The sequence below is a fragment of the Notamacropus eugenii genome, chromosome 1 (genome assembly GCF_028372415.1).
Source record: "Notamacropus eugenii isolate mMacEug1 chromosome 1, mMacEug1.pri_v2, whole genome shotgun sequence".
NCBI lineage: Eukaryota > Metazoa > Chordata > Mammalia > Diprotodontia > Macropodidae > Notamacropus > Notamacropus eugenii.
This window is the reverse complement of record NC_092872.1, coordinates 698,353,569-698,380,208: the sequence shown is the minus strand read 5'-3', so window position 1 is coordinate 698,380,208 and position 26,640 is coordinate 698,353,569. Positions and strand designations below refer to the sequence as shown.

Genomic DNA, 26,640 nt, shown 5'->3' with positions numbered 1-26,640 from the left:
CTCTGCTTAATTTCTGCCATACTGTTTTCTAATTTTTCCAACAGTTTTTGTCAGATAATGAGTATTTGTTCCAAAAACTTAGGATCTTCGAGTTTATCAAACACAAGATTACTGTGGTCATTTACTACTGTGTATTGTGTTCCTCCTAATAATCTGTTCTCCTGATCCACCACTCTCTTTCTTAGCTGGTACCAGTTTGTTTTGATGATTACCATTTTATAAGTTATTATTCTTTTCAAGAAAAGAATCACATGACCTAGGATTATGTTATTTTATGTTTTAAAACTAAGTAATAATATGTCTTTCTGGGATAGATGGACTCATTTGTATGGATTTGCCTGCTATTCCGTTTACTTTGTAGGGCATGGGAGGTCAGTTTGATTACTTTGGGCTTTGGATTGATCATGATTTTGGGAAAGGACACAGCAAAGCAAATCCCAGATGTTCTACTTATAACAGCCCTCAGCTATCAGCAAAGGAATATTTTGAGTTGGATACCCTAGAGGTATGGGCGGTTGGAGATTTTGTAACCGAGAAGGTAAGTGACTGAAACTCTGCAGGCATTGTCTTAAAATATATGGCCAACCCTGTTTAACTGATCTTATCCTTCTCCCCTTCCACCAACGTCCCTTGAATCCAGGGATACATTAGTTTAAATCTTATAATGCAGGTGGTTGGAAGGAGAGACCAAGGAATCATAGGTTTTAGAGCTGGAAGTGATTTGGGGGATCATTAAACACCCTCATTTGACAGGTGAAGAAATGTTGACCTAGACCAGGGAAATGACTTGCCCCAAGGCACACAGGTTCTGAACAGTGGGTTCTTTAGCTTTAAATACAGAGCTTCTCTGTTGTGCCTCATTGTCTTCAGCTGTGCCTCATGGCCTCTGCCCGCCACGTGGAGAATTCCCAGTGTTAAAACCCACTTCACTAATACAGAGTCGCAACTTAAAGCTCCAGTTATTTGAGGGTTTAAATGGTCACACAGACAGAAGGTGGTAGAGACAGAGTTGAAGCCTGAAGGTCTTCCCAACTCCAGGACTGGTCCTCTGTTCATTTTGCCATGTTGATTTCTGGGGATGTATTTATTCAGACATATCTGTTTGGGAGGCCACCTCTCAACCTAGCTCCATATGTTTATTCCTTTCTCTCCCTGAGCTATCATTAGCTTTTTAAAAAACCATTTTATTTATTTCATTAAATATTTCCCAATTACAAATTAAAATTTTATTAACAATAATTTTTTAAAATTTTGAGTTCCAAATTCTCTCCTTCCCTTCCACTCCTCCCTCCTAGAGAAAGCAAGCAATTTGACATCAGTTTTACATGTGGAGCCATGTAAAAGATATTTCCATATTATCCATATGGTGAAAGAAAACACAAACCAAATAAAATAATGAAAATAAAGTTTTAAAAAGTATGCCTCAGTCTGCATTCAGAGTTCATCAGTTCTCTCTCTGGAAGTCGATGGCGTTTTTTATCATGGGTCCTTTGGAATTGTCTTGGATCATAGTTTTGCTCAGACTCACTAAGTCTTTGACGCTCAATCATCTTTTGTTGTTACTGTCTGTAGTGTTCTGCTTCTGCTCACTTCACTCTGCTGAGTTCACATACATCTTCCCAGGTTTTTCTGAGCCCACTCTGCTTGTCATTTCTGATAGCATCGTGGTTTCCTATCACAATCATAAACCATAGTTTGTTCAGTCATTCCCCAATCGATGGGTATCCACTCAATTTCCAATTCTTTGCCGCCACAGAAGTATAATATATTAATATTTTTGTACAGATAGGTGCTTCTCCTTTTCCTTTGAACTCGGTGGGATACAGACCTAGTAGTGGTACTGCCAGGTCAGAGGGTATGCATAGCCTTGTGGTTCTCCAGAATGATTGGACTAATTCACAACTCTACCAACAGTGCATGTGTCCTGATTTTTCCACATCCCCCTCAGCATTTATCATTTTTTTCCTGTCATGTTAGCCAATCTGACAGGTGTGAGTTATCTTAGAGTTATTTTAATTTGCACTTCTCTAGCCAGAGTGATTAAGAGCATTTTTTCATGTGACTGTTGATGTCTTTGGTTTCTTCTTCTGAAAACTTCTGGCTGAAAAGTCATGTCCTTTAACTACTTATCAACTGAGGAATGGCTTTTATTTTTACAAATTTGGCTCCATTCTCTATGTATTTGATAAATTAGGTTTTTATCAGCAAAACGTGTTATAAATTTTTTCCAGTTTCCCATTTTCCTTCTAATTTTTACTTCATTAATTTTGTTTGTGCAAAAACTTTAATTTATGCAATCAAAATTATCTGTTTTACTTCCCATATCTTTTCTATGTCTTATTTATTTCATTAAATTATTTCATGAATTTTATTAAAAACTCTTCCTTTATCCATAGATCTGACAGATACATTTTTCCACATTCCCCTAATTTACTTACATCACCCTTTATGTCTAAATCATTTATCCATTTTGACCTTATCTTGGTATATGATGTGAGATATTAGTCTATGCCTAGTTTCTGTTAAACTGCTTTAGTTTTTCCAGCAGTTTTTGTAATATGTTGAGTTCTTACCCCCAAAGCATGGATCTCTGGGTTTATTAAAGTAGGTTGAAGGAGCAACCCAAACCTGCCTTTAAGTTAGGGCCCCTTCTTTCCTTAATCAGATTTTCCTTGATAGATTCCATTTGTAATTTTAGCCTGTGCTTAGTTCAGGCAAAGATTTACAAAGACATTATGAGAGTCATTAAGCAGGTTTCCAGATTGGCAGCCCTCTTTTCCTTTTTTGTTTTCATGAGGTTGCTCTATTGGCCAGGCAGAGTGGCTTTTATACCTGCCCTCTGATTATGAGTATCAGTATAGTGTCACTGCAAGTTACGCAGGAGAGAGCCTCCAGCCTTGCAGAGGCTGTGATATATGTGAAGGAGAGGAGGAGGATGAAGTTTGAATGCAGCTACAAACTGAAGGAGTCAAGCAGAAGGGAACATCAGAAGCCCTTGAGTTAAGTCCCTTCTATTTTACACGTGTGAGAACTGACTTGCCCAAAAGCCATGAATGAAAATGCCTGAGACAGCAATCCCATGGTAGAGCTGGGATTCTAACTTAGTTTCCATGACTTCCAAGTTCCATAGAAAAATTCATTACTTTTTCCAGTGGACTGCACCTTCTCTCTAACAGGGCAGGATGTGGAGTCTCTTGGTAGGCTTTCTCTGAAAACTCAAAGCTAGGTTTTTAATAATGTCTTATTATTTAAAATGTTATTACAATAAGAAGGGAAAAACAGATATCCAGTCCAATTTCTTTCCTTTATGGCAATAATATAGTTAAGCCTATTTTTAATAAGCATGAGAATTAATAATAGGTTGGCTTCTGTCCATTCTAAGCTGTTAATTACATGTACTTCTGTTTTGATTTTTTCAAACATTTGATCCTCTGCTTCTTTCTTAGTCACCTGCTAAGAAGACTGTTCTGGACACTAACACTGAGGTGCATTGCTTGTTAGAAATGGTTGGAAAAAGTCGTCATAGTGAAGGACTTCGAGATCCATGTCAGGACAAGGAAACATAAGAATAACGTTCCATCCTCAGCTGCGTGTTCTTAATAACTGGGATCTGATCATCCTGGGACTAAGTTTTTAATCTCACTCCATCCTAATTTCAATATGTAATGAAAACCTTCCCATTGATGCCATATCTAGATTCGGTTAACTCTCTGGAATTGAGTAAGAAGGTTGTTGGCTGGATCAGTAAAACGATACCGTTTGTGTCTCTTCTCTATAGCCTATGGTTATTTCAGGAGTTTCTAATAGAGATCTTAATTATTCAAGTAATTACGGAAAGTTCTCTCATAAATAGGCTACAGTTAAATGTTTAAGTATGAAATAAGCCCATTTAGATTTTGATATTTCAACTAAAAACATTTGCCATCAATCCAGGCTTTCCAACCTTGCATTAATGTCACAAGCGTAGTTTGCATTTCTAGAGTATCTTTACTCAGGGATAACATTAAGGTGGTTGATGGTACCCAAAATGTTATAGAAGTTCCTTCAGCCTAAGCTTTCATTACTCAGAGCCTCATAGAGCATCAGAACCTGAGAGGACCTTAAAATTCATCAGGTCTAACCTTTGTTTCTTTTATAGTAATAGTATATTAGATGTATTTTAATAAAAACCTTTTTATGCCTTTTTATTTTAATGTCTTTTTCATTTTCCAGATGGAACAACTGAGGCCTCGAGAAGGGAAATGCCAATGAGGCAAAATACTGCATTGTAATAAAATGAAATGTAGACACAGATATGAAACAGTTTGGTACCTTGCTGTGACATGACTCACAGCAGCATGAAATTGCCCTGTTGCACAGGGTCTGTTTTGTATTTCAGCTAAGCCATTTAATTACTAGAAGCACCAGCAGAACTTCCCTAAAGTTGGATTCAGTTATCTCTTGTAGATCCTAGACGTTGTTTTGTACAGATGTCTATATTGTTTAACTGTAATGTCTGCCTTTCTCCTATTCAAATTAAAAGCTATATGAGGGTCAATGGATATGACTCATTTTCAATGGAAAAAAATGAGAGTTATCAATAGCCATATGGAAAAATGCTCTAAATCACTAATAATTAGAGAAAGATGGGAAAGTGACATATTGGAGAGGCTGTAGGAAAACTGGTACAAACTGAATCCATCCCCTTTGATCTGGCAATACTGATACTAGGTCTGCAGCCCAAAGAGATCAAAGAGGAAAAAGATCCATATGTACAAAAATGTAACAGCTCTTTGTGTGGTGACAAAGAATTGGAAACAGAAAGAGTATCCATCCAATAATTGGGAAATGACTGAACAAATTGTAGCATATGAACGTGATGGTACTATTGTGTTATAAGAAATTATGAAAGGGGATAGTTTTAAAGAAACCTAGGAAGACTCATATGAACTGATGCAAAGTGAAGTGAGCAGAAGCAGAAGGACAATTTAAACAATAATAGAAAATATTGTGAAGACCAACAGTTTTGAATTAGGAACTCAGCTCAGTGGAATGACTAGCAGCAAATCCAGAAGGCCCTTGATGAACCATCATGAAATATCCCCTCCTTCAGATAGAGAGGCAGTGGACTCAAGAATGCAGATTAAGGTATATTTATTTTTGGACATGGCTAATGCTGGAATTTGTTGTATTTTAACTACACATGTTTGTAATGGGTTTTGTCCTTGCTTTTTCAATGGTGGGGGTGGGGGAGGAGCGAGGGAAAGAATTTGGAGCTGAAAATAAAATTGAATTAAAAAAAGATTTATGGGGATATTTTCAAAAGTTGTGGGTAGGATTAAAGTCCCATGATTACCTAAACCATTGTGGTTAAACACATAGAAAGTGAGGGAATTTAGGAGCTCCTAACTTTTTGTATGATTTCCTTACTTTAGACCCGTTCCACAAAGTAGGCATGAAGATCTTTTGATTTGTATTAACAATATGTAAACCATTCCTCTCTGGGGCAGAAGGCCTTTAAAACTGATCTACAGTCTTAGAAATAGAAGAATCTGCCTCAGCACTGTGAGAAGGTGTTCTCTGAAGGAGGCAGAGGTTGAGGTGAAACTGACTTGTTCCTGTTAAGAACTAGGTTTTTATCAGCACACAGACTGCCTGGGACTGTGTTATGTGGTTTTTTAAACTCATAATCTTAAACTCATAAATTATTCCAAGGCACATGTTCAGAAATGAAAATCTAAAAGCTTAAATGCTGATTCTGGTTAAAGTATCTTTTGGTTAATAATGTGTGCAGAATCATGTCAGTGTTTTCAATTATAGTTAAATGGTAGAAAAAGGTAAAGCATTTTTATGTATTATTAAATATTCAATGTTGCTTTTGTTAACAAGTCAGAAGAAAATTCTACCAATGGTGCTGGGTTGCACATGTGTTGGGGCAAAGACTGCCCCTTTCCCCCTGTCCTGTTGTCTTCCTAGAACTTCCCTTGTGCTTTATGTTCCAGGGGGAGGTCACTGCCCTCCTCTGACTTCAACAGGGCCCTAGCCCAGAATCTGTTCCAGCTTGGGCTGACCTTTGAGACAAGACCACTTCTATCTTCTGTCCTTCAAGGCCTTCTCCAGGACAAGTAAGACACCCTGGCCTCCTGTGTGGGCACTTACACCTCTGCTTGCTCCTCTACGGAGACAGGCCTCCCTGGGTCTCCATCTATGAAGAGGCTAAACTTCAAGGGAAGATGCTGCCTGGACTCACTGCAGGGATTAGCACACTCCCATCAAGGATCCTAATCCCCACTCTTGTCTTGTTGCTCCCTCAGGCCTATTCACCTTAAGCATTGCCCCCCTAGTCTCCCTAACTTCTTTCTTCATATCTGTGCACCCCCAGTCATCTTCAGCTTCTTTCTTTCTCATGACTTTCATCTTCTATTCCTCGCTGAGGCATGACTGCCTCCCGATGACACTGCTTCTCTTGCTACCGTTTCTAGCACTGGTCATTCATTCTTGAATACTTCACTTAACTCACTGGTCATGGATATGCCTTTCTACACATTGTCATTTCCAGACCCTCCCTTGACTATCTTTATTAAGCAATTTTTTGTCCTTTGAGGTTCATGATATTCAAATTAATCACCCAATCCAGAGGTGCCTGGCAGTTATCTATTAAATTGCCTCCCCCCGCCCCCTCCAAGACATTGCTGAGTATACCTTGCCAAGCCCTGAACCCTAGATTATTCCTATCATTTCCCTACTTTGTTGTTAAATCATGTTGTTTGGGCTCACTACAAATGTCCAATTTCATCTGGACCCTCACTGCAACTGGTTAAACATTCTGTTCCTCTCTAATATAGCCACAGTGGCTGTTCCAAACCTTCACATTTCATATAACCTCCCATAGTATCACTTCTATGCTCTTAGCTGAGGACTTTGCCTTCTACTTTACGGAAAAAGCTGATACTATTTGCCAAGAACTATGCTTTGTTCTCTCCTTATCTCACATCAGTTAGATGCCTTCCGCTGTCTCTTTCATTTTTGACAGGTAAAGGGGAGGCCCCTTGTCCTTGCCAAGCCAAAACCCTCTTCATGGGGCCTTGATCCCGTCCCTCCTCACCTGCAGATCACTTCATCTATAATCCCCATTTCTTGCTTATCTTCAGTCTCTGCCTATGGGGGTGCCAGGGGGCTCAGAGGATAGAGCTTGGGCCAAAAGACAGGAAGACTTGAGTTCAAATGCGATCTAAGACACTTAGTAGCTGTGTGACCCTAGGCAAATCATTTAACCTCTTTTTGCCTCAGTTTCCTCATCTGTAAAATGGAGATTATAATAGCACCTGTAATAAGCTAGGGTTATTGTGAGGATAAAAGGCCAGATCATTATAAAGTGCTTAGAACAGTATATAATAAGCACCACCTAAGAGTTAGCAGCCATTATGATTATGATTACTATCCTAAGGGAAGACTTCCTCTACCTACAGGCATGCCCATGTCCCTCACTTAAAAATCCCTCACTTAATTTGATTGTTCCTGCTAGCTCTTTCTCTAGCTCTCTTCCCTTTCATGGCTAAATTGGAGAAAGCCATCTACATTCAGTGTCTCCATTACCCTCCCTCCTTTTTTCTACACCCTCTCCAGTCTGGTTTCCAGTTTCATCATTGAATTGACACTTTCTTCAAAGTTACTATTGCTCTCTTAATTGCTACATCTAATGGCCTTTTCTCAGTTCAGATCCTTCTTGACCTCTAGCATTTGACTACAATCTCCTTTTAATTACTATTTCCTCTTTAAGTTTTCATGACATTGCTGTCTCCTCATTCTCCTATCTGACTTCTCTCTCTGGGTCTTTTTTGTCCCTTCTTCATCCAGGTCACACCCTCTAACTGGTAGATATCTCACCAAAGCTCTGTTCTCTCTACTTACTCACTTGGTAATCTCATCAGCTCTCCCTGGTTCTATTATGAACTCTAAGCAGACTTTTCCCAGGTCTGTTATATGCATCCTGAAACTCTCTCTGAGATAATCACAGTGCCATCTGCCTCTTGAAATCTAGAACTGGAGGTCCAAGTGATATCCCAATTTTAGCATGCCAAAACTCTTCTCTCCAAATCCACCCTCATCACTTTTGAGCTTCCTTAGTAGCATCAAAGGCACCACCATATCCCAGTTACTAAGCCTGGGATGACCTTGGTGTCATCCTCCACGCCTCTCATCTCACATATTTAGCCCACTGCCACATCTTACATGTCTCCCTTCACATTTTCTTTACGTCATCTTCTCCACACTAACACAGCTACTTACAATTTTAGTTCAGGCCCTCATCCCCTCATTCGGCTACTGCAGTAGTCTTTTAACTGGCAACTCTGTTTCCTCTCTCTCCACTATCATCTCACCTCTCCTCAGTTACAAAGGTGTGATTTTTCTAAAGTACAGATTTGATCATACTCCCCCTGCCCTTCCCAATGAACTCCAATGGCTTCCTGTCACCCCAGATCAAATATAAAATTCTCTGGCACAACCTTGCTGCTTCCTACCTTTCCAGCCCTCTTACACATTACTTCTCTGCATGCCCTGTATAATCCAGCTACATTAGTTTACTTGTAGCTCCTCAAACATCATGACATGATTTCCCAGCTCCATATCTTGCACTATCCCCAGTGTATGAAATGCTCTCCCTTTACTTCTGTCTCTTTACTTCTGTTTCCCTGGTTTTCTTCAAAGCTCAATTCAAATCCCACTTCCTGCCTTTCGCAGTCTCCCCTATCTCGTATTTTCCCCTCTCAGATTACTTCCCATCTGCTCTCTATACATCTTGTCTGTACCTAGTTATTTGCCTATTGTTTCCCCTATTAGAATAGGAGCTTTTTGAGGAGAAGAAATATTTTTGCCTTCCTTTGCATTCTATGTCACATAGTGCCTAGCAGACTGAGCAAATCTGTACAAGAAATACCAAGTAAAAAAACATGGAGCTAACTTGCTTCCATCAGTAAAATGGAGACCGTTTGCCTCAATTTCACACATCAGAGACTCAATTAGGATTAGTATCCTAATGCAAGAAATTTCTCTCAAAGACATGTAGGAACCTTATGGCATAGGTACAGTGTTATTCAGGAAAACCTTGTGTTTTTTCTCAATAAGCATGATAGCTTTACTCACCTTCATTAGCAGAAAGGACATAGCATGTCTCCAATAAGAAGAAGTAACATACTAGGAGTGCAAGCATTCGTAATTCCATTTTGCCATGAAGGAAACTGAGATTTATGGAGGTGAAATGATCCAAGATTCTATAGCTAATAACTGGAGGTTGAACTAAAATCCAGTGTTTGGACTCCTACTCACTATGTTCAATATCCAAAACTTATCTTTCTGGCTCTAAGAGTGACCTTTGCTCTAACCACCTTTTTTGTAAGGGCCCAGTTGTTGATGTTCATAATTTAACAGTGCTGTCTAAAGAGTGAGAATTTAGACCAATATGGTGGGTTAGGGGAAGCCACCGAGAAGAATTCTCCAAACGTTCCCCTCCAGACAACTTTAAAATAACTTCTCAAATTAAATTCTGGAGTAGCAGAGCCAACAAAATGGGATTGGCATGAGATCTTTTTCTGGTCTAAGAGAAATTAAGTGGTCAGCAAGAGAGATCTGTGACACTGGGTTTGAGGCCTATCTGGAGCCCACTTATACATCAGCTACAGCAGTGACTGCAGCAGTTCCAGGAGCTCTCAACCCAGACATGGTAAGGGAGCCAAACAACTGGTCAAATATTACAGGGGATCCTTTGCTGGCACTGGGTACAGCTGTCACTGATTGGCGTACCTATTGCCCATACATGGTTTTAAGTCCCAGTTCTAGGGCAGAGAGGAGTACTGGTGAAAGGGAACAGGGGCCCTGGTCACAGTTCCAAATCAAAGAGGAATGCTAGTGCTTATAGCTGTAAGGAACCAGGAGCTGTTCCTGGATAAAGACTAGGAGAGCAGTGATCACATCTCTCCCTAGATCATACTACCTGGGAAGCACCAAATCCTTGCAGACCCTCAGAACTAGCTCTGAAAACAGCAGCACAAAAAAAGCCTGAAACTTGGCACAGTGTCTCCTTACTCCCAGGTGAACAGAGCCCAATTTTGACATAAAGTTCAAAGTCAAGAAATAGGAAAAAATATGACCATAAAAAGCTATTACAGTGGCAGGAAGAACAAGATATAAACTCAAAAGAAGGCAGTGATGTAAAAACAGGAACCAAAAAAAGCCTCAGAGGAAAACACAAAGTGAACCCAACAAGAATTCTAGGAAAAGTTAAAGAGAGATGAGTGGTAGAGGTAAACAAATGAGAGTGATGCAAGAAAATTATGAGAAGAAGAAACAGCTGGGTAAAAAGAGGCACAAGAAAACTGAAGAAAATAACCTTAATAAAAAACAGAATTGGCCTAATTATTTAAAAAGAGGCACAAAAATCCACTGAGAACTCCTTGAAAATTGGCCACACGGAGAAAGAGGTGTCAAATCTCACTGAAAAAAATCCTTAAAAATTAAAATTGAGCAAAGGGAAGGCTCCATGAGACATCAAGAATAATTTAAGAATTATTGGATTACTTAAAAGTCATGATCAAAGAAATAGCCTAGATATTATACTTCATGAATTTATCCAGGAAAACTGTCCTGATATCTTAGATCCAAAGGGTAAAATAGAAATTGAAAGGATCCACTGATCTTCACCTGAAAGAGATCCCCAAATGAAAACTCCCAGACATAGCATAGCCAAATTCCAGAGCTCCCAGGTCAAAGAGATAACATTTTAAGCAACCAGGAAAAAACAATTCAGATATCCCAGAGCCACAGCCAGGATCATCCTAGATTTAGCAGCTTCCATGTTAAAGGAGTGACAGAGGGTTTCAAACTCAATATTCAGGAAAGCAAAGGAGATTGGAATAAATCAAGAATAGCTTACCCAGCAAAATTGAATGTAATCTTTCAGGGGGGAAATGGATATTTAATGAAATAGAGTACTGTCAAGCACCGCTAATAAAAAACACCAACACTGAATAAAAAATTTGACATTCAAACAGAAGACTCAAGAGAAGCATAAAAAGGTAAACACGAGTGATCCTGAGGGACTCAATAAAATTAACCTGTTTACATTCCTGTATGGGAAGATGATACATGTAATTCCTAAGAACTTTGTCATTATTAGGGTAGTTAAAAGGAGTTTACATAGAAGATATGGATGTGAGTCAGTTATTGCTAGAATGAACTAAAAAAATGAAGAGATGAGAAAGGGGTGCATTAGAAGTGGGAAGGGAGAGGTACAATGGGAGAAATTTTTTCACGTAAAATAGGTTTACAAGAAAAAACTTTTATGATGGAAGGGAAAATGGGGGGGGGGGACTGGGGGCAATGCTTGAACCTCACTGTAATTGGAATTGGTTCAGAGAGGGAAGAAAGTACATACATACACACATACGTATATACAGATGCACACTCATTTGTATATAGAAATATAACTTACCCAATAGGGAAATAGGAGCAGAAAGGAATAAAAGAAAGAAGAGTGATAAAAAGAAAAAGATGAGGGGGGGGGCAGATTAAGAGAGGCAGTGTGGGAGGGGGAGAGAGGAGAAAACGGAATGGAGAAAAATACATAGTCATCATAAATGTGATGAGAATCTAATATACTTCCGCTGAAGTGAAAAAGGCAGAGGTAGCAATCATGATCTCGGACAAAGCAAAAATAGGCATAATTAAAAGCGATAAGGGAAATTACATGCTAAAAAGTACTATAGACAAGGGGCAAATAGATGGTCTAGTGAAGAGAGTGCCAAGCCTGTAATCAGGAATTTTCCTCTTCATGAGTTCAAATCCAGCCTCAGTCACTTACTAGCTGCGTGACTCTAGGCAAGTCACTGAACCTTTCTTGTCTCAGTTTCCTCATCAGCAAAATGAGCTGGAGAAGGAAGTGGCAAGTATCTCTGCCAAGAAAACCCCAAATGAGGTCATAGAAAATTGGACACAACTGAAAAATGGCTTTAAGACAACCATAGTCAATGAAGTTAATACCTATATTTTTACAGCAAGTTTCCCTGACCACGGCCTCATTTTTCTTTTTTTAAGTTTATTTTCAACATTCACTTTTATAAGATTTTGAGTTCTAAAATTTTCCTCGTCCATCCATTCCCTCCTCTCCAAGATGGCATGCAGTCTGATAAAGGCTATATATGAATGATAATATTAAACATACTTCCATATGAGTCACATTATGAAAGAAGAATCAGAATAAAAGGGGAAAGTAACAAGAAAGAAAAAACAAGAGCATTGTATGTTTTCATCTGCATTGAGACTCCATAGCTCTTTCTCTGGATATGCATAGCATTTTCCATCATGAGTCCCTTTGAAATTGTCTTAGATCCTTACATTGCTGAGAAGAGTTGAGTGTCAAAGTTAGTCATCGCACACTGTGGCTGTTACTGTGTACAGTGTTCTTCTGGTCCTCACTTCACTGAACATCAGTTCATGCAAGTCCAGGTTTTCCTGAAGTCTGCCTGCTCATCATTTCTTTTGGAAAATAGTATTCCATTACATTCATATATATCACAGCTTGTTTAGTCATTCCCCAATTGATGGGCATCCCCTCAATTTCCAATTCTTTGCCCCTGCAAACAAAAAGCTGCTATTAATACTTTTTGTATGTGTGAGTCCTTTTCCCTTTTTTATGATCTCTTTGGGATATAGACTTAGTAGTGGTATTGCTGGATCAAAGAGTTTGCAGTTTTATAGCTCCAAATTGTTCTCCAAAATGGTTGATCAGTTCATAACCCCACCAATAATGCATTAGTGTTCTAGTTTTCCCAAATCTTGTCCAACATTTATAATTTTCCTGATTTATCATTTTAGCCAACCTGATAGGTGTGATGTGGCATATTAGAGTCATTTTAATTTGCATTTCTCTAATCAGTAGTGATTTAGAGAATTTTTCCATATGATGTAAATAGCTTTAATTTCTTCATCCAAAACTGCCTTTTCATATCCTTTGGCCATTTCTCAATTGGGGAATGATTTGTATTCTTATAAACTCAACTCAGTTCTCTATGTATCTTAGAAATGAGGCCTTTATCCAAGACATTGGCTGTAAAAATCATTTCCCAGCTTTCTGCTTCCCTTCTAATCTTGATTGCATTGGCTTTGTGCAAAATCTTTTTAATTTAATGTAATCAAAGTTATCCATTTTGCATTTCCTAATGTTCTCTATCTCTTGTTTGGTCATAAATTCTTCCTTTCTCCATAGATCTGACAAGTAAACTATTCCTTTCTCTCCTAATTTGCTTATAGTTTTACCCTTTATGTCTAAATCATGTACCTATTTTGACCTTATCTTGGTATACAGTGTAAGATGCTGGTCTATACCTAGTTTCTACCATACTGTTTTCCAGTTTTCCCACAAGTTTTTATCAAACAGTGAGTTCTTATCCCAGAAGCTGGGGTCTTTGGGTTTATCAAACAGTAGATGACTATTGTCATTGACTGCTGTGTGTTGCTTACCTAATCTATTACACTGAACCACTACTCTATTTCTTAGTCAGTACCAAATAGTTTTGATGATTGCTGCTTTAAAATAGTTTTAGATCTGGTATAGCTGGGCCTCATTTTTTCAAATAAAAATAAGAACCATTCCTCAATTGATAAATGATCAAAGGATATAAACAGGTAGTTTTCAAAAGAAAATAAAGCTCTTGATTGTCATATTAAAATGCTATAAATCACTATTAATTAGAGAAAAGCACATTAAAACAACTCTGAGGTGCCGCATCACACCTGTCAGAAATGAGATGCTAGAGGGGATGAGGGAAAACAAGGGACACTGATGACTTATTCGTGGAGTAGTGAACTAGTCCAACTATTCTGGAACTATGCTCAAAGAACCATAAAACTCTGCATATCCTTTGATCCAGCAATACCACTACTAGGTCTGCATCCAAAGAGGTAAAAGAAAAGGACTTATGTGTATAAAAATAGTTGTAGATCTTTTTGTAGTGGCAAAGAATTGGAAGCAGAGGGGATGATTATCAATTGGAGAGTGACTGAACAACTTGTGGCATATGATTGTGATGAAGTACTGTTGTACTATGGGAAATGACGAGTTCAGAAACACATGACAAAACCTATATGGATTGATGCAAAGTGAAATAAGAACCAGGTGCACAATAATAATGTTGTAATGATGAATTGCGAAAAGACTTAGCTATTCTGATCAATACAATGATCTGAGACTATTCCAGAGGACTCATGATGAAAAAATACTATAGCCCTCTGGAGACAAAACTGATGAACTCTGAGGGCAAATTGAAATAAGGTTTTCTCATTTTGTTTTTATTGTTTTTTTAAAAAAATATGGCTAATATGAAAGTGTTTTGCATGACTTAACATGTATAATGATATGTTGCTTTTTCAGCAGTGATGGGGGTGGGAGGGAAGGAGAGAATTTGGAACTCAAAATTTAAAAACAAATAATGTTTATTATAAATAAATAATACTTTTTAAAGTATTAATTTATTAGGGTATCATGAGGGGCCGAGTGAAAAATAAAAGGGAATCATGATTCTTTGTGGAGCCTGAGTAAGACCACCTCTTCCCTCCCAACCACCACCTTTTTCAAAAAGAAACATACATACTTTCAACAAAACAGGAATCGAATTTATAAGTCCTAGCTCCTAGAAGTTCAGACTGTCTTAGGTGTGAAAAGGTACTGGGATACTTATCACTTAGAATGTCTTTTTAGAAAGCAGTCACATGTGACTTACAAAGCTAAGAGAATTCATTTAATTTTTCAAGTAATCATTAGGCCTCTCCCCTTAATGTATTTGTGTTTATTGAACCCATGGTGCTTCCTGGATTATTGACAACATGATACCAGTTTTCAGAACGGAGTAAGTGTTCCAGGGTTTTGGTTATAGGTGACTAATCTATTGCCACCCTTTCTAGCACTTTACAGTTTCACCCATCATTACACATACATTTTGTTATTTTGTCAGTTAGTTGTATCTGACTGTGCATGACTCCATTTGAGGTTTTGTTGGCAAAGATACTGGAGTGGTTTGCCATTTTCATTTCCAGCTCATTTGACAGATGAGAAAACTGAGGCAAACAGGGTTAAGTGACTTGCCCAGGGTCACACACAGCTAGGAAGTGTCTGAAGCTGGATTTGAATGCAGGTTCCCCTGACTCCAGGGCCAGCACTCTCTCCACTGTGCCACCTAGCTGCTGCTTCACATACATACTTTAGTCCATTTCATCCTCACAATCCCCTCCCCCCCTTCCATGGGCCAGGCAGGGCAAATGCTCCAAACCAGGTTTGACAAATGAAGAACTAAGTTTGATAAATTCAATGACTTGCCTAAGTTTACACAGCTATTAAGTGGAAATGATTAAGACTGGGTCTGTGGACTTGGGAGTCTAGTGTTCTCTACTACTTTTTACTTTCTCATGAATCTACAAATATGCATCAGATGTAAAGGAATACATTTTGGCCTCAATCTAAAAATTCAGATTATTCATTAGAAAAATGCTCTTATTCTCAGTTTAATATATTTTATTAATAAAAACCACTGTAATTTAATAAATAAATAGTGTGAGATTTCTCCGTCAGGCACAGCACTGGTGCCCAGAATGATAGCCCTTACATGTATAGGGTAACACAGTGTGGAAGCAGAACTTTGCTTGCTGTATTTTGGAACCATCCAGGGTAAATCGATGTAGAGTATGGCAGGTTTTTCAAAGGACAAGAATCAAATCTGGCAGCTGAAGGGGTCATCAACATAAGCGATGTTGTCTAAACATATGTCTTTGTGTGCATCTCTGGAAAAAACAGGTCACAGTTTCAGCAAAAATATACACTATTTATAAAAATGTTTCACTGGTTGGGATCCATTACACTACTCCGGGGTGCATCTTGACTATGTCAGTTCTGCAACAATATTTTTCACATAATTTAATGAGCTCTGACAGAATGAACACAGATGAAGCCAAGCCCGTTAGAAACAGCAAGTCTGCCAAGAAGTAAAAAGAAGAAAAATCACAAATTACACATTTCAGGGACAAGTATAAAAAAACTTTTTACTCTTCAGAGGAACTGTCTCAGTATTATAAAAGTCCTAGCAACTTGTATTAAAATTCAAAGGCAATTCACCTCTTCACCCACCCTCATACATCTTCATGAAAAGCAACCCAGAGAATGTGGCCACCAGCTACACAGCTTGATCTCAATTCTTGTCTCTTCCCCCAATACTTTGGGTGATCCTTCCATCCTTTTAAGTCTTAGCAAGCTTCTGGGCTCTATAACTAGGCTTTCTCTTTTCCTCCCCAACCCCCACCCACACTCTATATTCTCACTTGATGATCTCATCAGGTCCCACGGATTCATTAATGCTGACAATTCCCAGATCTATATATTCATCCCTAAATTCTTTCCTGCATAGTCTGCCTTTGGCACATCTCAAATTCAACATGTCCAAGATGGAACCCATTATCTTCTCTTTCAAACCATCCCCAAATATTGAATTTCATTATTATCAAAGATGCCACTATCCTCCCAGATACCCAGGATCAAAACCTCAGTGCCATCCTCTCCTTTCTACTCTCAGTGACCATATTCACTTTACATGTTTAGTTTCCACGTCTACATAGATGAGACTGCAAAGTAAGTGATATGAAAAGTGCACCGAAATTGGACTCAACTGAGACCAATTTGATCCTGGCTCTCTATCCATATAACCATGCCAATTCCTCATCTATAAAATGAGGAGATTGGATTAGATTAGATTAGAAGCTAAGGTCCCTTCTACCTCCATCTGTGATCCTACTGCAGCATTTGACTCTCCTGACCTCTTATCTTCTGAAGATTCTCTAGGTGTTTGTGACACTGCTTTCCTGGTTCTCCTACCCATCTGACCCCTCCTCAGTCTTCTTTGTTCATCATCCTTGTCATAGCTCCTGCGTATAGCCTAAGGCTCTGTCTTGGGCCTTCTTCACAATCTGTACCATTTATCTGGTGATCTCATTAGATCCCACAATTTTATTTATCTATGCTGATAACTCCTAGATGACTATAACTAGCTCCAGTCTCTTTTGAGCTCTAATCTTAAAATTCCAGTTCTGTGTTAGACATTTCAAATGCAACATATTCAAAACACAATTCATCATTCTCAATCTACCCATCTCCTGAACAACTCCTCCCTCCTTCCCCTCTTCCTTCTCACCACCACCACAGTCTGGTCATTCAGTTTTATATTCTCAGTACTGTCCTTGATTCCTCCTTTTCTCTCACCCATCTATCCAATTGGTTGCCAAATCTTTTCATTCCTACTTCTGAATCTCATTTCCACTCTCCTCCCTATTTGTAGGGCTACCACCAGGTCTTTATCACCTCTTTCTTGGACTACTGCCAGAGCCTCCTAGTTGGTCTCCCTGTCCCCAGACTCCTCTCTCCAATCCATCCTCCTCACAGCTAAAGTGCAAGTCACCTCCCTACTTAAACTTTGATGGCTCATAATTAAATATAGACTCTTCTATTTAGCATTTAAAATTCTTCACATCCTAGCCCCAATCTACCTGTCTAGCCCTATCATACGCATGTTTGTATGTGTGTATATACAAATACACATAGATGTAGATGCAAATACAGATATACATGTCTATATACACTATCCCTGTCATACCCATTTCTAAGCTTTTCTGCTACTGAAAGAGTCTCAAGATTTTCTTGTGATTTATCCCACCATGGTCCAATAAAATCAGCCTTTCTGCTATTTCTCATACATACTTTGCCTTTGCACAGGCTTCCTCCATTTTGGAAAGGATTCCTCCTTCATCTGTACCTCTCAGAATGAGATTTTACCTTCAAAACTCAAGGCATGCACCACTTCCTAAGAAGGCTTTCCTGCCTAGCCCGTCCCCTATTCCTGATGCCATCCCTCCAACACTATCTGGCATTTGTTTTGTATGTTCATATATGTGTGTATGTGTGTGTGTACATACACATATTGTCTTCCCCAATAAAATATTAGCTCCTTAAAGGACAAGTTCATTTTTGTCTTTGTAGTCCTATAAGAATTCCTTGCACTTAATAAATACTGTTTGATTGACCTATACATCCAACCCCAGTTGTCCTCTGAGCTTTTTTCTAGTTGCCTGCTGGACATTTGTACCTGATTATAACCCATTAACACTTCAAATTACCATCTTCCCTCCAGAAGTTGTCTTTTCCTTTGACACATTCCTGTTAAGGCAGCATTATTCTTGTCACCCAGGCCCCAAAATCTTCGAGTCAGCTCTCCCTATTTTCCCATCACCCATATCCAATCACTTGCCAAATCCCTGTTATTTCTGTCTCCTTAGAATCTCCTGACATTTCTTTCCTCCTACACTTAGTGTCCTTACCCTTTTTACACCTTCCCGGACTGTAGGAGCCCCCTAACTGGTATCCTTTCCCCTCTGTTCTCCATCCAGATTCCTAATGTAGAATGCTAATCATATCACTCCTCCACTCATAATAAGCTTAGTAAACTCTCTACAGAATATGAGTCATCATGAAGTTGTGAAGAAAATGGTGGCGTCAAGGTCATGGAGTCCTAGGTTAAATCTGATGCATACTAATCGTAAAACCTTAGACCCAAGGCTTTTTTTAAAATTTTGTCCAAGAGTTAGTTTCCTCATCCATATAACAGAGATAATGATAATAGAAATCTCTACCTCACATAATTGTTGTGAAGAAAATCTTAAAAGTACTTGGTCTCCATTCTAATTTAATGATTCTAGTCATCTTGGATAACCACAATTCTGGTCATTCTTACTGCCACACATTTTCCTGTTACAACCAAATATATTGCTTTGGCCAGGAACACTCACCATCTTGTTTATTTCCTGTAATTTTCCTCATACCTCACTAACTTACCTAGTGCTCCCAGATTCTCAGTCTGGAAGATTTTCTGTAGTGGTGGAATGTAGATCACAGCCAGCTGGCCCAGAATGGATCCTAGCACTGAATATAGAAACATACGGTTTCTGAAAAACCCGATCTCAAATATCAGCTTTGTCTGTATGGTGTAAGGAGAAAAACAAAACACACACATACTGTTTTTAGTCTGTCAGCCAAAGGTGAAAGGGTCATCACTGAAAATGTGTCTATTTGAAACAACAGAGCACCTTCTTTAGGAGCTATAGAGTGGTAAGAAACCAGAGAAATTATTTACTCATTCCCCTTATTTTATGAATGGGGAAACTGAGGGCAAGTCATTTGAATGACTTTCCCAACAATTTGACAGACAGATATTCAGAGTTAGACTTGGGGCTCAGTTCTGGTTGGATATCCAGTGTTCTTTCTACTCTCCTGCTAAATCATCTTGTATTTTCTTTTGGGCGCAATACAGTTATTGTTTCATTGTCTAAAAAAAACAGTTTGAAAATGCTTCTAATTCCATAGCTGAAACAATTGGACAACATCTGTCTCACCTGAGAACGGCACGTCAAGGCATTGAAAAGATCAAAAAACACAAAACAAGTGAATGTCATCGTCGTCGTCCTTGGTGTGACTTCCTTGCCATCAGGAATCTGGTAAAATGTATGTAAAATGGAATGTTGCAAAAGAGGAAAAATTATTAGCCTTGAAGCAATTCATTAATGGAAGAGTCCATCAGAATATTCCTGGGTAAGGATGAAGACAGAGACATTTCCCCCTCTTTCTGCTCCTGAATTATCTCAATATACCAGAATTGAGTTACTAATTCAGTTACACAATGATGTCCTAAAACTAACAAAAGATGAAAAATCACTGGATCCAAATGAGATTGGTTTGTGAGCAGTGAAGGAATTTCTGGGTGAAGCATGTCCCTGTTGGCCAAAACATACAATTTATTACACATGGCCACTGAACTAGTAAACTAGAAGATGGCTATTTTGACCCCCTACTCATTAAAAAGACTAAAAATAACTGAAAATTAAAAGTCAATAAGGAACAGAACCCCTGGACCTAGCAGGGAAAAGGCACTGTGATTTCCATAAAAGGAAATTGTTCCTGGCTAGCCTATTTGAGTTCTTTGGAGTAAAGCATGGAGTGGATAAAATATTGACGTCATATTATCTCTTTAGATCTTCTGAGATGCTTGTGCCAAGGAAGCACTCAATTATTTTTTTGAAAAATCAAGAGAGAGTCTCTGGATAGGAAACCAGCTTAGAGACAGAGGGAGCAGGGATAAGTTGGCACTTCTTTAAATGGAAAAATGCAGGCAGTTGGGTTCTCAAAGGAACAATATTCATCTGACTGGGAATATAGGAAAGTCTCCAAGTCTACTGGTAGCCAAAGACTAAACACTGAAAGGCATCACTGTGTGCATGTGTGACCTAAACTATGCTTAAAAGATAACAGAGAAGAATGGGTTTAGAGCCATTCCTAGTGGTCCAGGAAATAACCTAGGTGTCACTGTAGACAGTTCCTTGTAAATAGTGGTTCCATATACTACTACATTCAAAGACCAAGAAAATGCCAAAACATCATGAGGTTCATATTGGACACAGAAGATACCATTTTGCCCTTGGACAAAACCTTGATGTCCTGGAACCTGGTATGCCCTGTGTAGTTCTGACCATTACAACTCAAGAAAAAGAAGATGAAGCTGGATAAACTTGAGAGGATCAATTTAAGAGGTGGAGAAGGAAATTCTGTGTAAGGACAAATGGAGAAGATTAAGATCCTTCTGCCTGGAAACATGAAAACTAAGAGGGAATGTGATCAAGATTTACACAGTTATGGGTGGTTTGGGTAAGGTGATAATGGACTTAGCATTTCCCAGAACACTAGATTGAGGACAATGTCTACCCAACCCTTCTTGGACTCTTTAACAATGTAATATAAGAGGCAAAGAAAATACCATTTTGTGCAATAGCTAATGCAAGCTAAGGGGACTCATTATCACAAGGTAGAAAAGGCTGGAGTTATAAAGAGATTACAAAGGTTTAAGTGAAGGTATTTTCAGATCCATTCATGCTGGATTCTCAAGGGAATTTGGGGTATGAAGAACATCACTGATCTTTGAGTTTGACCCAATGAGAATAGCCACCCTCTGTCCACAATTTCCCCTATGGTGTGCAAGTCAGAGACAAACATTTTGCCAGATGGACTCTGCCATGAGGTCTGATAATTTTAAGAGTCATATTTTAGTATGGACATTGACAAATTGGAGAACATCTAGACAAAGGTAATCAAGATGGGAAGAAGCTTCAAGATAATGCTGAAAGAACCCGTGGGAGGTTTTGTCTGGAGAAAAGAAGATTTAGTGGAGACTTGAGAGCTGTCTTCACCTCATCTGTAAAATAGAGGTATCACCACCTACTCTTCCTATTTTATAGGATCATTGTGAGGATTAAGTGAAATATCTTTGTGAGAACAGACTGAGAAGAGTAGGTCTCTTCCATCTGGAAACAGACTTGGAGGAGATAGGATTGAAGTCTAGAACTTTATAAGCAAAGTGCCTTATAAATGTGAGGGACAGTAATATTTATTTCAATTGCAATGGGCCAATGAGAGATTATGAGTGAATGGAGCAACTGGATTTTCTAGTCCATGTTAAGCCTCAGTTGGTATTTTCATAAGATGATAAGAAGTCATTCCAGAATCTCAGAGTGGAAAATGGACCTTAAAGATAATCTGGCCAACGACCTCCTTTTGAAGAGTTGGAGGCAGACCCAGAGGAACAGTAACTTGTCCAGAGTCATTATCACCACCTCCCATTTGTACGGTGCTTTACAATTTATCCCCAGCTGTGTGGCATCTCCCTCCTCAAACTGTCATAGTGCTCTGTACTTGCTTATCTCTCAGTTATACGTATAACTTCCCTCATAGTCATCTGATTACATGGCCTTTGTTAAAGCCTTCAGCTGTTCAATTTAGGTACCCTGTCTCATTTATCTTGGCATCTCCCTCATTGCCAAGCCATTGCTTGATCTTTTGAAATGTCCTAAAGTTATTTGGAGACTAGTAATTAAGAGGAGGTGTTACAATACTGATTAAGAAGGATGCAGTCCCATAAAGGAACAAAAGTTGTTTTCTTACATGATCCAGACTAGCTCCTAAAACAATTTCAAAGAGGAATCCCAAGCATTCTGTGTAGTGCTGAGTGTAGCAGAGGGCACCCTAAAGTCAAAAGATGGCCTACACCTTCCAGCTCCTGTGTGCTCATAAACAAGTCATTCTGTGTCTTAAGACCTCAGTTTCCTCATCCATAAAATGGTGACAATAAGGTTCACAGTACCTGTCTCAGAGGATTATTGTGAAGAAAGCACTTGGTAAGCTTTACAATATAATTGGGGGTTCTTAGTCTCCTCAACAATGAAAACAGTAACTATAATAATAGTGGCATTCATATAGTGTTTTATGGTTTGCAAAGAGCTTGACATACATGACTTAACTCAGCAAAACCATCTACCAAAGATGATATGAGGGGATGCTCATTTGGGTATACAAGTGGTGACTGGGTGGTTACAGAATCAGTTTCTTCTTTGCAGTGACAGACTGAACCACTCTTTTTTCCAAGTTTTGTGTTCTACCATGAGACTTCTGTTTTCTTGCACAAAGCATGGTCTGCCTTAGGTCATTAACTGGAACATGGAGGACTCACTTTGTGGCAGTTCCAAGCACAAAGCCAGGGACAAACAGGGACCTTAGATGCTTTGGGATGAGGACAGGGGTGATTGGTAACCATGCAGAAAGCAAAGTAGTTCTTCTTGGGTGATAAAAAGTTTAGCAGGGTCAGAATCTGTTTTGAATCTGACTTTCAAGCAGAAAAAGAACCTCAGGGTATTAGAGAAATGAATGTACATTCTGGGAACTTGTAATTAAAGCTGCAAACACAACCTCTCCAGGACTAAGGTCAGTTTCTTTATTTGTAAGCCAAATTCTGCAAGTATTTGTATTTCCCTTCATTGGAAGGCAGGCTGGATTTCTTAAGTACCTACTATGTGCCAGGTACTGCACTTTATAACTATTATCTTGTTTGATCCTCACAACAACCCTGGGAAGTAGGTGCTGTTATCAGCCCTATTTCACAGTTGAGGAAACTGAGAGAGTTAGGGGTCAAGTGACTTGCCAAGCTGGGAAGTATCTGAGGCTGACTTTGAACTCAGGTTTTCATGACTCCAACTCCAGGGCTCCTTCCATTGTCCTGCCTATTTGTCTGGTAGCGTTACAAACACTGATTTACAGGCTACTGCTAAAACAGGACCCAGTGAAAGATGGATTATATCCCCGCTGCGTGGAATATTCTCTGTCCTCAACTCTACCTCCTCCACCCTTTTCTGATGACAAACTCCCTCTTCAATGTCTAGAATTCATTCCCTGGCCTGGAATGCTCTCTCCTCATCTCTGCCTTCCCTGACTTCCTTCAATAGCCAGCTAAAAATCCACCTTCCACAGGAAGCCTTTCCTGACTCTCCTCCCTCTAATGCTAGTGCCTTCCCTCTATCGATTATTTCCAGTTTATCTCATATTTCGCTTGTTTCTATATAGTTGTTTACATGCTGTTTCCTCCACTAAACTGCTCCTTGAGGGTCTTTCTTTTGCCTTTCTTTGTATCCCAGCACTTGGCACAGTACCTAGCACACAAAAGGTGCTTCATAAATGCTTTCTGATTGATTGGTTTCTTTCAAGCCTCAGTTCCAATCCCACCTTTTTCAAGAGACCTTTCCTAGGCACCCATCTGTTCTTCCACTCTGCCACTGCTAGTTTCTTCTGAGATTACTTCCAATTTACACTGTTAAGTATCTTGTAGGTACATGGTTGTTTACATATGGTCTCCCCATTTAGAATGTGAGTTCCTCAAGAGCAGGGGCTGTGTTTTTGCCTTTCTTAGTACCCTCAGATCTTGGCGCCATGATTTGCCCTTAGTAAGTGTTTAATGAATGCTTGTTCACTGTCTTGAAGAGGAATATCTGTGAAGAGGCATGGGACTGAAAGCAAATGGGATACGCTCTTCCTTACCTCCTTCCAAAAGATAAAGAGGGTTCCACTGATGATAATGACTGCAGATATTAGAATTTTCATGATGAGTGCTTTACTGAGAATTGTATCTTTAATACTCCTAGGGGGGTGCTTCAGGGCATCTTTGTCAACTGGTTCCACTCCCAAACTATTCAAAAGAGAATGCAATACTTTGAAATACCACCCAGTAAAAGGAAACACAGATTAATTTATTAGACACTTATTATGTGCTTACTCTCCCCAGCAAGGTGCTGGGTGTGATGGGAGGCACAAGAAGACCACCAGTCATCTTCCCATCACAAACTGGAAAGGTTCTAGGAATTGTAGTATTTTGCCACACACCCTGGTCAGAGGGTCAGTAGATCTGAGTTCTCAGGTCAGTGGGGGTAGGAAACTAGACCAGTTGGCAAAAACCTTCATTTTAATGCTGGGGAAACTGAGGTCTATTGAGAGACTGTCGGGACCTTGGGCAAATCCCTTGGCCTAGCTGATCATTAAATTATCTTATGAGTTTATTCATAAGAACTTGAAGATCTTCTCACCTTTGAGCCGGTGGTCCGTCCATGATAATGTTGATCCAAAGAATCTGCATTGCATTGAGGGGATTGGGTAAGTTAAATACTGTGGACAGAGTAATCAGGCTTAAAGCAGAAATACTCCTAGGAAACAAAACCAGTAGAGAGTGGCAAAGTACAGAAAGTTACTTCCATGGAGGGAAGAATAAAAGGCAATTTTTATCTGACATGCATACAAGTCTGTACTCACGTGCTAAGCTGAAACCGTACAAAATTTTTTATGTTATAAAAAATCCCTTTTCCTTCCTCTACTGCATTCCTGGAAGAATAAGAGAGAGCAAATGAACAAGATACTTCATTTCTCTAATAGATTTACCATGCAATACTTTGTATTACAGCTATATGTGTTGATTCCTTTATCCCTCCACCAGACTATAAACTCTACAAGGGCAAGTCTTATTTTAATTGTTTTTTTTTTATCTCCCAAAGCATCTAACATAGTGCTTTCCTAGAGTCAGGAAGACTTGAATTCAAATAGTGCCTCAGACACTAGCTAGGTAACCGTGGGGAAGTCACTTTATCTCCATCTCCCTCAGTTTCCTCTTATATAAAATAGGAAGCATCTACTTCACAGGGCTGTTGTGAGGATCAAATTAAATAATATATAAAATGCTTTGTAAACCTCAAGGCACTATATAAATGATGATGGTGATGACTACAGTTAAGATTGACTGTGAAGCCAGGAGATGGAGGGAGGCCGGAGTCACTGGATTGCAAAATAACGTAGAGGGGAGTGAGGTATAAGAAAACTGAAAAGGGAAGAAGAGGGCAGGTTATAAATGGCTTTAAAATCCCTGAGGAGAAATTTTCTATTTGATCCCAGAAGTAATAGGAAGCCACTGGAAGTTACTGAATTTGTATGGGCGGAGTGATGTGATCAGACCTGCATTTTCAAAATCACTTTAACAGTTGAGTGGAGGACAGAATGGGGTGGGGTGGATTGGAGCTGAGCCTGATTCCTGGTATAGTTCCTGATCATTACCTAGAAGCCCACAATGGGATGGGACCTCGAAACCATTTTCTCCAACCCTCACCCAAAACCCGGGGGTTGTAGCCTGCCCTTTTGTCATGGGTTTATGGTTCCCATCCCTAGTTATTCTATAAACATCTTGATGTCTGCAAGCAGCAAGTGTTTCCCTCTTTAAATCTCCCTCCCTCCCCAGTAGCTAGGAATGGTACCTAATGTCTAAGAATCCCCATTCAAAGATGGAAATATTGTCTTCCTTCTGCCCCTAGTGAAGATTTTGATTAAAGACCCAATGGGGAAAGAAAGGAAAGTTGGGGGGATAATGTTAAGTACCTTGGTCTTTGGAAGGATTTTTATAAAAATCCTTTTAAAAGTCAGTCACATCATGAATGAGAGTAAAGATGCCTAATTTTTAGGATTAAAGCACAAAAGAAATAAGATATATTAATTGAACCATACAGGTATAACCTCACTTGGTACAACAGCATCATAAAATTCTGGATTTCTAACTGGAGAGAACTTAAAAGATGACGTGGTTCAAACTGCTCTTTTAGGATGTAGAAAACAGATTCAGGGAAGGGAAAGGACGTGCCTAGTCCTAAACTGGTTAGCAGAGTCTGGGTTAAAGCCCAGGTCCCTTGATGATAAATGCAGCACCATTCCTTTGACTCCAGACTGCAGCAAAGGCGGTTTTGGAGAGTCATGTGTGAATGTGCTCCTGCAAACATTTATTAAGCCCCTTTTAGGGGTAAGATGGGGCAGCTAGGTGGTACAGTGGATAGACTGCTGGGCCTGGAGCCAGAAAGGCTCATCCTCCTGAGTTCAAATCTGGCCTCAGATACTTACTAGCTATGTGATCCTGGAAAAGTCACTTAACCCTGTGCTGTAAAATGAACTGGAAAAAGAAATGGCAAATCACTCCACTATCTTTGCCAAGAAAGCACCAAATAGTATCATGGAAAGTTGGACACAATGGAAATCATCCAGTAACAACAACTGCAGGGGTGAGATACTCCCCTAGGTGCTATAGGGGATACAGACCACATCTTAAATCAAGCTTTTTATTTAGAAGATTCTCTTGTTAAATTACATTGTGAAACAAAACATCACCCTCTAGTTTA

At 39.2% G+C, this 26,640-nt stretch overlaps 2 protein-coding genes across 9 annotated transcripts in view; one reads left to right on the top strand and one right to left on the bottom strand.

The window, feature by feature from the left end:
• Positions 1-18,105, top strand: part of MEAK7 (MTOR associated protein, eak-7 homolog) — a 65,322-nt gene extending 47,217 nt beyond the window's left edge. For 3 of the 5 annotated variants that reach the window (XM_072636201.1, XM_072636202.1, XM_072636199.1), the window contains 2 exons: positions 362-538; positions 3,447-4,537. In XM_072636201.1, the coding sequence (XP_072492302.1) occupies positions 362-538; positions 3,447-3,566 (297 nt within the window). In that variant the 3' untranslated portion in view covers positions 3,567-4,537. Of the gene's footprint in view, positions 1-361; positions 539-3,446; positions 4,538-5,981 lie in introns of those variants that run through there. The other 2 variants (XM_072636205.1, XM_072636203.1) reach the window with 2 other exon arrangements.
• The window catches only part of ATP2C2 (ATPase secretory pathway Ca2+ transporting 2), a 102,979-nt gene continuing 91,859 nt past the window's right edge, over positions 15,521-26,640 (bottom strand). For 2 of the 4 annotated variants that reach the window (XM_072636195.1, XM_072636196.1), the window contains exons 22-27: positions 24,743-24,811; positions 24,520-24,636; positions 23,978-24,125; positions 19,459-19,557; positions 18,902-19,043; positions 15,521-15,998 (exon numbers count right to left, since the gene is read on the bottom strand). In XM_072636195.1, the coding sequence (XP_072492296.1) occupies positions 15,880-15,998; positions 18,902-19,043; positions 19,459-19,557; positions 23,978-24,125; positions 24,520-24,636; positions 24,743-24,811 (694 nt within the window). In that variant the 3' untranslated portion in view covers positions 15,521-15,879. The remainder of the gene's footprint in view (positions 15,999-18,901; positions 19,044-19,458; positions 19,558-23,977; positions 24,126-24,519; positions 24,637-24,742; positions 24,812-26,640) is intronic. The other 2 variants (XM_072636197.1, XM_072636198.1) reach the window with 2 other exon arrangements.